The following is a 16394-nucleotide window of genomic DNA, read 5'->3' on the forward strand; positions in this document are numbered from 1 at the left end:
GTGTGGATGTGGAGGGTGTGGGTGATGTGCTTGGGTTGGGTGGCTTGTGGGGACAGCAGGCCAGCCAGCAATGTTTTGGATGAGGATGAGCCCTCATGGGAGCGATTAGCACTGCCAACATGGAAATACACCTGAGTTCAGAGAACTCACACCGAATTAAAAATAGTGCCATTTGCTAAATAAACCCTCAAAAAGGCAATCCATCTCTGTTATAGTTTACATTTTTGGGGGGTTAAATAGTCAGTGACAAACTATAACAAAATGATATGCTTATTCTACATAAACTATAAAGTCTAGAAATAAACTAAATGAATGTTTTCTTATTTTATAGTGTACTTTTTCAGTCATGTAATGATGACTGTTGGATAAGTATGTCAGCTGTCCAATGTCGATACACAGTAGCTAGCTGCATACACCAGGTCCATCATAATGTCATGCACTGGGGCCTGTCGTAGCTACCTCACACTGCTGCCTGTGGCGATGAATTAAACTAGAGCTGCAGCTAATGATTATTGTCTTCATCTGTTAATCTGTATTTAATATATGGCTAATAGTTTACCCCACAAAATGTCAGTAATAAAGCAGAGCAATCACAATTACCTTAAGTACAAAGCAACCTCTTCAAATGTCTCGTTTTGTCCGACAAACAGCCCAAAACCCAAAAATCTGGTTGTCTTTTTTTTCATGTGGTTGCCATGGACATTTTAAATCATGCATAACCAGGATATGCAACACATGAGCTGGAGAGGAGAAACATGTGTCAGGGTGGGCAGGCCTGAGCTCACTTAACAGCGTTAACTGTTCCATCAATACAGGAGTGATCTCTGCATAGCAGTGAGCATGTGGAGGCCAAAGACCATATCCTATGTGCCGTGCTCCATCTGCTGGTTAAATTAAGTAGTGCAAAGGATACATTCGAGGCCCACAGTGGTTGGATGCCTCTTGCTCACTTGTGTCTTCTTCATTTTCTCCATTAAAATGAGCTGCTGATCCAAACAGAGAGACACAAGTAAGAAATGTGGAGCAAATATATTCAGACTGCACCTCTGATCTTATATTTACCTGACCGTGAGTATAAAGAAATGAGTATTCAAAAGTCCTCTGTCACTTGTTTGCCTTTACAAATTTAGTGCAGCCTATTATCTGCACTACTTTTTGTGGAGGATGACGCTCTGAATGTTTTTGCTCTCTGTGATGATGAGACACTGAGATCCCGGACAATTTTCTACACAAGATGACTAACAAAAAGACACGAGGGACATCAGAGTGATCAAATGTAGCTGCTACATTTTTTACCAGATAGGGGCAGCAAAAAAAAAAAAAAGTAAAAAAACAAGAAAAACTGTGATGCTCAAGACAGGGGGAGGAGGAGGAGGAGGAGGAGGGAGGAGAGGGAAGGAGGGGAAAGAAGAGAAGACAAAAGATTCATAAAACTAAAGCAGCTGTGGACGACAGCAAAAGTTGTGAGTATGAGCTAATTATGCTTCTTTTTCCACTTGATTTTAACAGCAAGTTCACAGATGAGCATCTGTGCATCCACAGATATGAACTGGAAGGTGTTTCCTATTGATTAGATGTAAAGATGAAATGTAAGAGTGAATGCTTGGCTGATTAAGTTATTTTGCAGTGATGGGATGTGTGGTTGCATGCAGAGTTTGGGGAGTACAAGCAGTGAAAAACATGTCAGATAACCAGATGCATGCACCGAGCCAAACCAGGACAATCCAGAGTTTTCAATTGAGTAATTGGAGATGTGTGACTGTGGGATGATCGGTGCAGAAAAAGGCACAAGTTGTAACAAAACTGTCAATGCTCAGGAGAGCTTTGTGATGATCGTACAGTTGGAAAGCAGTAATATGTTCTATGAAAAGAAAGCTGGAAAAGAATGCGACTGTACCAGAGGAGGGGTGGAGGGGCGCTCAAATAGGGCACAAAAAAAAAACACATTCTTTTGAGAGAACTCACGACTTGGACTCCAAAGTTACACTGACACATCACGAGAGGAATGATGCAGGGCGGGAGAGGGAAGGAGAAACAGTAAGCAGTGAGGGCAGGGAGAAAAACACATTTTTAGAGGTAGAAAGTTTCATTTGAAACATTTTTTTATAGCTGCCTCTCTGCTACTTCACCTAGTTGTTTACAAGCAGCCCAAAGTCTGCAATAATAAAGTGTAGAACAGCTTATTCCACAGCAGAATGACATCAGGCACTCCTCTATAACGATGACAACTTATTCCAAAACATAGCTCTACTCTGTTTCTAGCTGGAGCAAAGCTTGAGGGAAAACATTACAGTGACCTGGGAGCATTTACACGCAGGGGGATTAAAGGAAACATAAACAGCAACAAAAATCTCGAGCGAGGATATTGAACAGTTCCACTCTGTGAAATCATCCTGACTCTTTCCTCTTCGGCTTCCTCCAGCTCGTAAAGCTCACCCTCTTACAAGTTGAAGGAATGGGCGGCCTTCCAGTGGTCCTGCTCCTCTGCAGTTTCCACGGTAACGCTGCCAAACAGAACACACAAATCATCTTGTTTAATTACGGTTGAGTCGCTGTGTGTTTGTTTTTATGCTGCGAAACACTCCCCTCATGTGGTTTCTGTTCCACAGCGCTCACAGCTGTAGCCCAAGCCCAGCCGACTGGTAATGCCCTTCTCCTCACAAGTCACACGCTTTAGATCAGGACGGGTTATGTTGCATGACATCTGTCAGTCCGTGAGTCACTACAATGGGTCACTGCTGAGATGTTTTCGCAATCTGATCGTGTGTTTTCTGTCCTTGTTTCTAGAGAGCCCCGGGGCACCTGGAGGCACCTTGCCACCCAGTGAGTGACAGCAGATTGGAGATGAGCCGTCTCTCAGGAGACCCCGTGAACTGAACTTTTAGTGTCACTGTGATTGATGCATTGCAGATATGTCACGTCTCTTCTGTCTCTGCAGACTGTAGGGAGGAGATGTATCCTTGCACCAGGATGTACTCAGTTCACCGGCCCATCAAGAGATGTATTGGTGCGCTGTGTATCTACAGGTGGTCTGCCATCTTTTTACACAGCACAATCACTAATTCAGCAATTTGAAATAAGTACTCAGACCTTTTACTAAAGTAAAAGTAGTGACATCACAATGCATAGGTGTAGATTTCGGCTTCAATATTTAGAACATGTGCATTTGTACCCCCCAGTAGATACGTAACAGTAGCAGAGGACTTTTATTTTGACAGAATTAAAGACATTTGCACCATGAATTGATGCAGAAAAGGCACAAATTGGAGCATGCGGGTGTTTGATGTTCAAAATTTTCTGGCGGAGGATCCCCCAAGCCCCCATGTCATATGCGCGCCCAGTAATTTTGCAGTGAAACCTACGCTCCTGCCACAATTTAAAAATACTCCTGTTTTCATGATTCAATTTACAGCCCCTAAAAACAAGTACTTCTCTCTGCAGTAAATATTTATGAGTAAATATTAAGTTCAGAAAAAATTGACCATTTGTCTGTGTGTTACTCACTGTTACACTGAAATTGGGAAGAAAATGATTTTATCGCATGCCTCCAAGGTGGGAAACATTCTTCATTAATTGAAGTCATGATGTTCTGCACGTGCATTACTCATTTGTGTGTGACTGTTTATGTGGACGTGTTTTTAAGGTCCAGTGTGTAGGATTTAGAGGGATATATTAGCAGAAATGGAATATAATATAAAAAGGTGGTTTTCTTAAGTGTGAAATCACCTGCAAACAAGAATTGTTGTGTTCTTGTTACCTTAGAATGAGTCGTTTATATCTACATAGGGAGCAGATCTTTCTCCACAGAGTCCGCCATTTTGCACTGCCATGTTTCTACAGTAGCCCAAACGGACAAACCAAACACTGGCTCTAGATAGGGCCATTCCTGTTTTTGTGTCAGCCACCATAGTGAGCATAACCTCTGTAACGAGCCAAACAGCATTGGAAAAACACATTGTTTTTTAATGTGAAACTGCTTTAATCAGTGTTTTTACCACTTTAAATCATCTGGTCCATTTGTTTAAGAGGGGAAGAGACCTCATGCGATAATACGTCTCCCAGTAGAAACCTCCTGAACAATGAACACTGAAGGAATTGTAACCCGGAATTCTCACTTGGCACATGGGAGAAGTTTCAACTGGTTGCAATGTGCAATCCTCACCACTAGATGCCACTATCCTATGAATCCTACACATGGCTCTTTTAAAAAGTAACGTTTTCATGAAAATCAATGTGTTTGTGAAGCACTGATCATACGACTGGATAAATGACGCTTGGATAATACTGTTGGAATTGTGTGAGAGTTGTAAACACATGATATGATATAGTTTTGCTGTTGTTAAACACCGAACCCAATGACTTCAATTCATCAGAAATATTCGCCCTTCTTGCATTTTAAGTTCACCATGGAGGCATGCGAGAATTCTTCATCTTCCCAAATACAGTGTAACAAGGGATGAATGTTTGACATAAAAATGAACATTAGGGGGTGAAGTATTCCTTTAAGTGTACAACTCACCTCCACCTGCTTAGAAACAGTGAGAGGACCAAAGACAAACACAGAAATCTGTCATGTAAACCAAAACTGTTGTAACTTTGGCAGGTCTGCAGATAGAAATAAGAATGTCATGTATTAATCTACAAGTTCATGTAGATAAAGTCACGGCCTCTCACAGAAAATGGCAGATACTTCAATAATACAGCGCAAAACATTACTATAAAGTAATTTAACATAACTTAGACACTCCTGCAGTCCGAAAAAGGTGTGGGCTGAAGCTACAGCTCATAACACCTACCCTTTTAACAGCACAGCATATTTAGCAATTAACAACAAAACAAAGACGCTGGACAAATAAATAATTTTAAGCATCTGAAGTCGATGCACATTAGCAGAATGTATTTAAAATTAACACATACATAAGTATTCATTATGCATGTTATTATTGGATTAATATGACTGATGTATCAATTTGTTAGTTTTAATGTTGAAGCTGGAGCTGATTTTCACTGCTTTATTTACTGTTGGTCACTGTAGTATGAACCATGACTACATCAGGAAGATGCAGTGGAATAAATGTACAAAACTTTTATAACTGTATGTTCACCTGCTGATAATTTCAGTCTTAAAATGTTTCAGATACTGTAGTTGCACCTGTCACACTATGACAAACTGTTAAACCACAGCTCTTGTATGATATTACTCATGATGTTGTTTTCCGTTGTCTGATGCAGCCTTCCTCGTGTCTATGTGATCAACAACGAGATCTGCATGAGGACAGTGTGCCAACAGGATGAGTATCTGAAAGGTGAGAAAACTCTACAAGTAAAACGAGCACGATGTAGTGTACATGATCACGCATTGACAGAGATTATATCTGTCTTTTGCACATTGCAGCCGAGCTGTGCCGAGAGATGTCCGGGTGGCCCAGGCGCATTGAGAGGTCAACTAATAGGAAACGCTGCCGCAATCGCCGTAGCAACCCCAAAACCTGGGCAAACAAGGCCTGATGGGGCCCAGGATGACGATGGAGCCTCTCTTAGAGACACAAACCAGGGACGTCGTCATAAAAACAGCCCATAACACCATAAATCCACCGCTCAACACCTGGGGGTCTCCTTCTTTCTCTTTCACACATACGCACAAGTGTGCTGAGTCATATCTATGTTTATGTATTAGCCTTTTGTGTGTGAATATTGAAGCTAAATTCATCTGTGTGTTTTTGGACACAGATAATGTCTTTTGTGGTTTACGATCCATTTAAGGTACTGTAGTAATGGGCCTATAGCAGCACTGAGTCATTTCGTTGTACAAAGAAAGACCCACTGTTGTGGATTGTAAGGTATTCGTTGACAATCCAGTATTATGTGCACTATTGTATCCAAAAAAAAATATATAACTACATTTGTTCATGAGTTATTTGTTTATTGATTTGTTCTTTTTCCGCTCTGTTTATTCAGGAGAAAAAACAACAAATGAAAGTTATGCTCACCGAGTGATATCTTTATGTTTTTCTTTGCATATACATTTCCATACAGATATACAGTACAGTACAGTTTGAATAACAAGTAACATTTGGGGGAGATGCATATAATTTAAACACTGACAAACATTTTTTGGGCTTTACACTCACACAACCTCTGCGTTCCAGTCATCACACCACTTGTCATCTGTCACAACACGCGTGCATGTGATATCAGCACAACATCTCGACAACGTCACAACAAAACACTGCGTCACACACAGACTAGCTTGGTCCCATTCGTCTGCATCAGAACACCATTAACGACATCTTAACGTGGGAATTGAAGTTCACAGTTAAAACTTTGTACAGTACAACACGCTGCGGTCGAGGCCTGACCACCTTCTCATAAAGAATTAAGGAGGTGAAGCTCTCCCCAGACGGACGGGGCAGTGCAGAAACACAGACCTATTCATTGAGGAGGAGAGAGGTCGTGACCCAAATGACTCACCAGTCACAGCTTTAACAGCTGGGCTGAGTGGAGATGACATAACACGGGCTAAATCATCTCTGTTTCCCCTTGAGGCGAAGATAAAAGCGCTTGGTGCTTCTCTGTCTTTTGCTAACACCCTATCGCATCAAACGTTCCTACTTCCCGGTCTCTTTGTAGTGCTTTGCAGTTCAAACAATGCACACGGTGCCAAGGACCCATCCCCTGTGAAATATGTGTACAACAGCTGCAGCGTAATTTGACATCTCCTCTCAAAATGATGCTGTAAGAGCCACAAGAGCGGGCTAAGCTTCTTTCAAGTAAAATCACTGTGCGGTAAACTTCACCTTAACCTAAGGTCTGAATCCCTGTGTTAAATGCAGACTTTATGCGTTACTAACTACATCGACAGACTAGACTGCCAGTCAGTGCATATAGTCAGTCCCTCTGCTGGGGACTTGGAGATAAAGTTAGATACGACCAGGTGACAACACCAATGACGATAATTACAAACTACAGACAGTATATACATTTAAAATAAATATTCTCTGTACAGAAAATTCATTCATTATTATATTTAATTAGATTTCATCATCAGATGTTTCTGATTATGTCTCCCTTGATCATATTTCTATTATGTATACTCTACGATATAAATCAGCAAATAAAACACTGAGAGAAGGAAATGGAAACTACAGAGCTAAGGTGGACACAGAGGGAGGGAGGGAGCGTAGTGGTCTTTAACTCTTAATTAAGACTGGACTGTGAGGTCTGGATGTATCTCTAGCTGAGAGCAAAAGACATGAGGGGCTGAACTCGAATAAAACAAACTAGTACAGGTTACCCTGCTTGGCAGGGAGAGATACGGGACCCCGCAATGGGGAAAAACAAAAGTTGCAAAAAGTGCTGCATAAATTTACAGAGAAATAAAGAGGGAGAAAACCTAAACGTATTCCTCCTCACTTCGGGGATACAGAGTCAAAGTCTCCCCACAGGTCGGAGCTGGCTGTGGTGGTGGGGTTGGATGGAGCCGCTGAGTTGGAGTTACTGGTGTCCAGATCTAGCAAACAACCTGGTGGTTCAAAAATAACACAGAAATATGATGCACCTCTGAAGAAGTAACAAAATACAGATTTCTGATATGTTGTTTCTTATTAGTACAATAATTCAGCATCAGAGTTGGGAAAATTTCCGGTTTTGTCGATATATGAGTTTAAACCAACTTTATGCAAACTTCATTGCGACATGTTCTACCAAATTAAAAAGCAGCTTACATCAGCAACCTGTGCCGACGGCATCACAGCTAAGGATGCCATAAGCAAAATGACAATGTGATGCAACAGTGTCTGACAGACCATGTGCGTTTACTACTAAGCAGAGCACCGGCAACATGAAGGAGATCAAATTTCACTAGAGGTGGGAGGAGCAGAGCAGCGCACGTGGTGTTTGTTTACAAGAAAATTTTTTTAGTTTTTTGGGGTGACGAGAAGACACAACATGACAACATTTTGGATTTGCGGCTGACGAAAGAGGTGTTCTAACTGACCACGAGTGACACATGGCAGCGTTTTGAGCTCAACTGTTGTTGGACTCCTGTTTCTATTTAGTCCTGTCACTGCTTTGAGAGTGCTGCACTGAAAAAGTAACAGCTGATTCGTGAAGTTGAAATGAGTAATTATCTCTACCATACCTTCTTATTTCAATACAAAAACCAAAATAATTTGGCAGCTGTCTGGAGGAGTTTTTATTGCTGATAACAACTGACTTGCTGTTTGCTATATTGTGTGTCATTTCCTGGTAATATCGGGATATGCAATGTGTGTTTTGTTGCTAGATAGCGAGTAGCCTACTCACCCATCTGTTAAGTGGTTACGTCTCGAGTCTGATCTCAAGCTGATAGCTACATTGTTTGTTGACATGACGTAACAGAAGTGCATATTTCATGAATTCAATCTGGATAGGGATCTCTGATGTTACACAATGAAACACAACACTTGTTTGTTGTTGGGACACAGCATCATAATGTTCCACTTGGTAGCGGCTGCTGCCGCACCTAGCACCTGGCTCCCGTTTGGTGTAAATAAAACCGGTTTTAAAATTTTTACGCCAGCCAAACCCAATTTAGCAACCTATTTCAGTGACAACATCTCCATTTTACAAGTAATTTCACCCACTACGAAATCTGAAGATTATATTTTGCTGACAGGTAAGTTCACTCAAATGAAAAATAAATGCAGTACTTTCCCACTTAGACAAGAGGTATCTAGTCATTCAGATAGTATCAGTATGATATGCTGACATTTTGAGATACTGATCTCTGAAACTTCTGCCATCACCCAAACACAATGGAGGAGAAAGGGTTTTCATCCGTGCTGCTTTAAGCATTGAAAAGTTACATCTGACACTAAAAAGCAACACAAACAGTCCCCCATTTACTCATAATCCACATTCAGTTTATTATGAACAGTTTCTAGGGGACAACAGCTGTTCGCAGTGAGGTCTGTGGAAAATCCTGACAAAACAAAAGACAAACTGATTTTTAAAATGCTTTTAGCACCACAACCAAAGTCACCTCCATTGTATTCAGATTGGCTGCAGGAATCAGAGACAGGCATCTTCAAACCTAAGCACATGAAACTGAAACTGTGTGCATGACTAGACACCACTAGAGCTATGTGGAAAACTATTTTGGTTTTGTGAGATAAAGCCATGTGGTTTGCAGCACAACACTACAGCAGGTTAGAAAGGACAAGGTCAATGATATTTTTTTAAAGGAAAATTCCAGTATTTTACAACTGGAGTCTATCTGTCATAGTTTTGGCTATCCTATAGGTCAGCATAACATTGCACTCACCACTTTCACTGTAAAGACTGTGGATACATGTGCTCCACTGGAAACAGCTTTACAGCAGTCCCCGATGGGGCCGAGGGAATACAAGCTTTCAACAACGAAATAACTTTCCTTTGCTTTATATTGACTATTATGAACTTGCATTCTGAGGTCACTCTCTACACTGAAGCAGCTGCATCTGTCTAGAACAACCTGCAGGTTTAACATGGATGTGAAGCTGCATTGCAGTGGATTATTGGAGTAATAATGTCAAATGTTTGCCTTTGTTTAGACTTTCAAAAAACTGATTTTGACAATTAAAGCCACAGTTTGTAACTTTTATAAAAATAACTTAACTTAAATAAAATAACTTTTTGTCATATTTGCTGAAACTGTCACTACATCCACACAGTCGTACATGAAACAGATAGCCTGAGGCAAAATCATCACTAGAATCCATCGCAGGTGAAGGAAAACAACCAATCACAACACAGCTGTCAACAATGTAAAACACTGCTCATGGTCTGTGGTCAAACTGTCAAACAAGTTTGATCCGGCTGGTGGGCGTCGCTTCGTTTAGGCTTGACTGTTTCCAACAAGGCGGCTGGGTCACAAACTTTCTCATTTTACAGCTCATCATTTCCAGTTAAATGACTGACAGCTGCTTAAAGCACAGTTCAGACCAAAGATTCGCAACGAGATGAGTTGAAACAGGTAACTACTTGCAGTGTGCCGTTCTGCAACGTTCTAAAAGCCTGCCCATTCACACCAATGCAACTAGATGAAATGGTGTATCATCTCTATGCAACAACTCTCTGTTCCTCTGTTCTGATTTGCAGCTTTTCAGGTTTATTTTGTGGCTGAATATAATTTGTAGCTTCTTAAGATATGAATGAGGATAGTGATAGTGAGATATTGACTACGGCTGCATTTCTGGTGGTGATGAAACAGCGAAAAACAGAAACAAAACGAGCCTCAGATGGACTGTATTCATAATAAGCACGCCACAATAATATGAGTAAGCAGTGCCATTAGTTAGTCAGTGAGAATGTGTGTGTCATACAGTGAGCAGCAGCAGCAACCCACTGTCCGACACTGACACACTTGAGGATGAAACAGAGGGCTCGGAGGGGACGGAGCACCTGCCGCAACAAGTGAACATGCCATGTGCAGTCATTTTGACTTGACCGGTGAACTTCACTACAAGCCAACTGGCTGTTGAAACAGGTGACATGCTTCACGTTCGAAAACAAGCAGCCAGCGATTTGATCAGCGAAGTCGCAGGTGACACCATCAGCCGGTTTGAGTCAAGCTCAGACAGCCAGTTCACTCCGCTGCAACTTTTCTCTGCAATGTTCTAAACTGTTTCATCTCGCTGTTAATCACTGGTCTGAACTGGGCTTTAGATACTCCTCTGCTGTGTTCGGTTGTTTTCCTTCAGCCAGGAGATTCTCATTTGAAGCACGACATGTACCACTGTGTAGATGCAGTTTAGCAAACCTCACAAAAAAGTTATTTGTCTAAAAGTTACCAACTACAGCTTTAAGTTGAGATTTGGTTACGCTCTCACCACAGTGACAGTAGTTAATACAGTGCTGTGCTAAGTGAAAGATATGTTGGCCAAAAGAACTATGGCTTGCATCCAAATCTTTCTCTCTGATGGTCATGAGGAAAACATTTTGTGATCTCAGCATAACACAACGACAAAACATTTTCCCACTGTGTGTAATCTTGTGATCTTGGCATCTGTGACCTTGACACGAGAAGCCATCAAACTGCTTTTTTGAGATTATGGAACAAATGTTTTGTGATTACAGGATAACAGCTTCCTATGGTCGAGATCATGACGTCTTTAATTCCAAATGTGGAGAAGACAAAACACCAGGCAGACTGTAATTACATCAGAGGCATGATCTCGCCATGGTTCTGTACTAGTGTGTTACAGTTACCTACCAGTGTCACTTCCTCCTGCAGGCGGTTGTGTGTTATGATTGGTAGATCTAGATGAAGGAGGTGGGGCTAACTTGCCCCCAGGAGGAGGTGGAAGAAGCCCAAAGCCACCTGAACTCTGCGGGCGAGACCTGTCCTTCTTTTTTGATTGCTGGAACAGGTACAGTTATGAGAAACAAAAACTGAGTGAGTGTGAGTCCAGGGGTTTAGGCTGAAACTCAAAACCTAATCATGAATTAATTCTCAGCTGTCACTTAGCACAGTTTCATTTGTTAAAATAGTAGTGGTATACATTTAGTGGCTAAGTCGTTAAAGGCAGAATTCTTCACAGACAAGAGCTATTCAATCAACCTGAAACACATTAAAAGCATTATAACCATTAAAGCTGGGGTAGGCAGTTTAAATTTGGTATCTCTGGGCAAAAATCTCATAATAAACTTTGAGCATAGTGAATCAAGTAGTCTGAGAGAACACTAGACCTCTGCACCTCCTCTTGGCTCTGTTTTCAGGATTTAGAAAATCTAGCCTCTGCAACAGACTTTGGCCAATCACAGGTCATTTCAGAGAGAGGCGTTCCTATTGTCTGTTCTACAAATGCAGATGCAAGTGCACGTCTCTTCAGTGAAACCCAGGGGTGCGTTCAGCCCTGACAAACCGTTTATTTAAACAGAAACGATGATGTGTTGGACACCCTGTTGTGTTACGCAGGCGCACTGCCTTTTAACACGGCAGGTTTTAGTTAAGTTCCATTAAAAGGAGCTTTATTGGCATGGAAAATCCAGAATTTGGTTCATATACACATCGCTGCTAATTGGGTTCACTTCTGACACACCAACCCAACCAACATACTTCAAAGCCTGTTGCACACCGTTTCACAGTGTTTCAAGGAAACATGTCCTTCAGCCTGGAAACTGTAGCAAAATGGTACACACTGTTTTAAGATTTAACGTGCCCCTGATTTAATGGTGGAGAAAGTTGCTATTCCAGCATTGGCACCAACTTTCTACACCGCAAAGCAACCCAAGAAAGAAAGATGGACTTATGAAAAAGAGAGGCTGACAATTAATGAAATAAGACGTGTATCAGCAGAGCATATTAAAGATGCGCAGAAAATGTTGCTTATTGTTAAGCCTTCTGCTAACCGAAGCCAAAGACTCATTGCTGCGGCTCAAGTTCACATTTATGTGGCTAACATTGGTGAGAGCCTCGAATCACAGCATGTCCTTCACCTCACTCCCTGCCACTACAGACCACCTCAGCGGGAGAGGACTGGGCAGCAGCTCCTGAGACTGACCCCCTGTCAGAGGCCATAACAGCCTGAATCCAGCCAGTGCAAACCCCAGCTCTGTGGGGCAGGACAACTTTGACTCCCCGCCAGACAAGCAAACTTTCTGTTGTTTCCTTTACACAGGTTAGACCTTGCACTGCCACAGGCTACCAGACTGCGTTGACATCTGGTGCTGAGAGATTGGCAACTTCACAGTGACATAAGATTAGCATTTTGCAGGCTGCAAAACACAAGCCGCACCACACTGCCGTTTGTTTTGTTTTTTTGTTGAATACCACTAGTAAAAAAATGACTTTTGGTGCGCCTTTTTATTGTTGCCAGGCAACCACACCATCACGTTCTTACACTAACCTTCCCGTGTAGTCAATCTCCCGCATCTTTTTTTCACAGTAATTAGAAGCTAGTTCCTAAAATGTTCTAGGGGGGGAAAGCGTACCTGCTGTAGCTCTGGTTGAAGGAATAGTATGTCGAGCACAGGGGTATGGAGATCTATGTGTGTACATGAGACCCTTAAAGAAAGGGTGGATCATGGGGAGAACCACCAGTTGGTCCAGGAGCTTCGCTTCAATGATGGCTGTTTCCAGTCATGTTTTAGGATGACTCGAGGACAGTTTGACATATGCTGTCTATCGTTGGTCCATATAGTTTTGGGTATCCAGCAACCGCTACCACCAGTTTCTCCTCCATTGTTTCCCAACTGTAAACTTGTGGTGACCACCACAGAAGGCCTGCCTCTCAAATCATCAAAAGATGACGAAAAAAGAGATGACGCAGGGCGCTTTTCTGCTCTGAGTTGAAGTTGCCCAACTCAAGGAGTTCAGAGCGTCCAGCAAAAATGGCAGGTGCCTACAGCACAGAAATGTGAAGTGCATCCTAATGCAAAAACCTCGAGCAAAAAGCTTCATTCTCATTAAAAACAGTTTTAAAAAGCTGCCCCCAGCTGCTAAAACGCTTTCTGTGTGATTAGGGCCTTAGTGCATGAAGTGTGTGGACATGCCTGTGGTTATCTGGTGGGAGGGGCTTAGGACAGCGGGGGTATTTTCAAATTCAGATTCCAGATTTCTGCTTACCCCAGCTTAAAGTTGAATGAAAATAAGGTTACCCCAATATTGAGAGTAATGGTCTGTCCTTCTTTGAAGCCCAGGTCCAGTTTAGGGGTGTTGTCTGGAGCCTGCGCCTGCTTCTTTAATTCAATTTCCTGTTTCACCCACCTGGAGATGAGATGCAAAAGTATGACCAGATAATTCACGACTGAATTAGGTATGATTCATGACAGACTATGAAGCAGCTGCGTACTTGAAGTGGTCCTGAAGTGCAACGTTGAAGTCAAAGGCATCGCCTCGGTCTCCGAAGCCAATCCCTATAAACGCACTTCGGCCTGGGGGAGAAACGAGCATAACCAACAAGGGTTAGAGTTTTGTAAGAGATCTGCAAGGTAATACACACAGAAACACACTGAACCTGACAGTTCCCCGACAATAATCTGTACTCTACCACAAACACTTTCAATAGTGCATCTCTGCTCCAAATTATCCTCTTCAAACATGTTCTAAATTATGAAAACATTTGCAAAATATTTATAGCTTAGCAACAAACAGTTTACCCACCGTTGTCATCCTGGATGCGGAGCACAAAGTAGCGGCTTGAGTCACTAACTGTTTCCACTGTGATGCCAGGGTACTCTTCCACTGGTGCTTGGGCAAACAGCTCCCCTGTAGGTAGGAACAAAGAAAATATGTTCATAATCTATTTGGCAAAATGCTCCAGAGGCAATTTGGATCAGGAAGAGACACTAAAACACTATGAATTTCACATTTACTGTGCCAAAACTCAACTAAAAAACATTTAGATTTAAAATAGGGCCAGGATATAAATGTTTGGCTGATGCTCAGGAGGATTGATCCAACCTCTAGTATTTAGATTGTATTAAAAAATGGGGAATACGAAGTGTAATCTGAGGACAACAAGCATGTCAACGCCTGAAATGCACTGACAAAGACAGAAAGAGATTATCAGGCTGTTTGCTTCAAAATAAACTGCATGCTTGGACGTGGGCTGGGTCACTTTGGAATAGATGAGTAACAGAGAGGGGGATGGCGAACACACAGTGAAATGATTTACAACAGCGACAGTGCCAGTAAACAATGGCACTCTTCTGTCTGCTTTTCTCTCACCAGAGATTTTGTCTTCCAATTTCACGTAGGCCACTTTGCCCCGGGCCGTCACACGCATACGTCCCGTCCAGTCGGGTGCGTCCAGCTTCCAATCGGCCGCCCTGGGACACAACCACACACAAGCAGTCAGGGAGATGTAGGTGATATAGGTGAAGATGGGAGATGTGTGTTTTGGGCGCACGTCTGTTGTTGTGATTCGTCGGACACACAGGGACACTGCGGCTCTATTCTATGTGAACAGAACGTGACTAAGGCATCAGACCTTAGGCTGAAATATTACATCATCACCCTTACTCACTGTACATATGGTCACTGGTTAACCAATCATGTGTCTCATGGGATTCTGGCCTATGCTACTGTTTGGTTGGTGTCATGTCCACTCACATGCAGCTGCAGCACCAGCCAATGGGAAACGGGGTAAACAATTCAATGTCAACCTTCACAACAGCAATCCTGCATGGTCACTTAGAAACATATTAAAGATGTCTGCCAGGACAACACTGTCTCTCAGTGGGGTTCATCGACCACACTGAAGTGTCCTTGAGTATTGTTTACAGCTCCAGGGATGCTGTGTGCCATACTGCCCGCTTCTTAAAGGTCAGACAGACAGAATGAGAATCTGTGGGGGAAAATAAAGTGTCATTACTGAGCTAACTGTCCTGTAAAATCACTTTGAAGCAGTAATTATCCCCTGACACGCCATTGGATGACAGCATATAAACACACACACTAACAGAGATGGAGCCAGTTCATTGTAGCGCCTAAACTCCAGCCGTTATACCGTATTAACCGTGATGACCTTGTAAATACTCAGCAAAAACGACCAGCAGCACACAAACGGCCGCTACTTGAGCCTGCTGATCAGGGGATGAGCTCGGTAGGTAGGTCGCCGGGGCAACGGCTGCTAACGGCTGCAGCTCGCGGATGCTGGGTCACAAATCTCGCCGCGAGGCCGCTGCCCCCCTCTCCCTCCTTCCCCGCCCCCCTCCCCTCACCTGATAGCCCGGTTGGATGCTCTCGGTGGGATTCGGTAAACGTTGACATCAGGTTTGACACACAGGACCGACTCGTACTCGAACTGACCCTCGGTCGCCATCTTGACTTTTACTCAGTCGGTGTACAGCACGCCGGCGGTGGTGGTGGTGACGGTGAGCGGTGTCTCCGCGCGGCGTTAACGGCTACGTGACGTGGCCGTAATAGACGGTGTATGTGCGCAGAAACTGACGACACAGCCTCACTACTGCTGCCGCTGCTGCTTCAGTGATGCTCTTAAAGGGGCATTCCACCGATTTTCCCATCAAAGGTTAGTTTACTCATCATGGTATGGAGCCTAAATTACTCTAGTGACATCACATGAGTAGTTTTAGCTAGGGCTGAAGAATTACATTACAAAACTTGGGTGTATAGCTTGAAAGAAGTGAGAATTCACCAGAAAGATGGGGTAACAAAATCTGTTGCTTTGTACAGAGTGCTCCATAGATGATGACGCACTGCATCCCTCCTCAAAAAGCTTATGGGATTTTCCCTTTCCCCCTGGATTTTGGATTATTGCTGAAAACAAGCTCTGTGGCAATCTAACACTCGTTATACTTACACTTTTTATTCAGCAAGATAATCATCACAAATGAGCACCACTTTCATGATTATTGAAGCATAAATGCAATCACCAGAAGTAAAAAGCTCATGTGGCCCCTGTCCACAG

General features: G+C 42.7%; 2 protein-coding genes across 2 annotated transcripts; one reads left to right on the plus strand and one right to left on the minus strand.

The window, feature by feature from the left end:
• Window positions 1-1395: 1395 nt before the first annotated feature.
• mfap5 (microfibril associated protein 5) lies at window positions 1396-5913 on the plus strand. Its single transcript, XM_049584250.1, has 7 exons — window positions 1396-1463; window positions 2423-2498; window positions 2610-2642; window positions 2788-2823; window positions 2939-3026; window positions 5233-5306; window positions 5396-5913. The coding sequence occupies exons 2-7, from the start codon at window positions 2456-2458 to the stop codon at window positions 5506-5508; spliced, it is 387 nt and encodes a 128-aa protein (XP_049440207.1). The 5' UTR covers window positions 1396-1463; window positions 2423-2455; the 3' UTR covers window positions 5509-5913.
• Window positions 5914-6042: 129 nt separating this feature from the next.
• Window positions 6043-15893, minus strand: LOC125893529 (adaptin ear-binding coat-associated protein 1-like). Its single transcript, XM_049584249.1, has 7 exons — window positions 15688-15893; window positions 14693-14793; window positions 14126-14230; window positions 13815-13896; window positions 13621-13729; window positions 11234-11381; window positions 6043-7522 (listed from the first exon to the last, which is right to left on the minus strand). Exons 1-7 carry the CDS (start codon window positions 15786-15788, stop codon window positions 7410-7412), a joined length of 759 nt encoding a protein of 252 aa, XP_049440206.1. The 5' UTR covers window positions 15789-15893; the 3' UTR covers window positions 6043-7409.
• Between the last annotated feature and the right edge of the window lie 501 nt (window positions 15894-16394).

The sequence above is a fragment of the Epinephelus fuscoguttatus genome, linkage group LG8, assembly GCF_011397635.1.
Source record: "Epinephelus fuscoguttatus linkage group LG8, E.fuscoguttatus.final_Chr_v1".
Taxonomy (NCBI): domain Eukaryota; kingdom Metazoa; phylum Chordata; class Actinopteri; order Perciformes; family Serranidae; genus Epinephelus; species Epinephelus fuscoguttatus.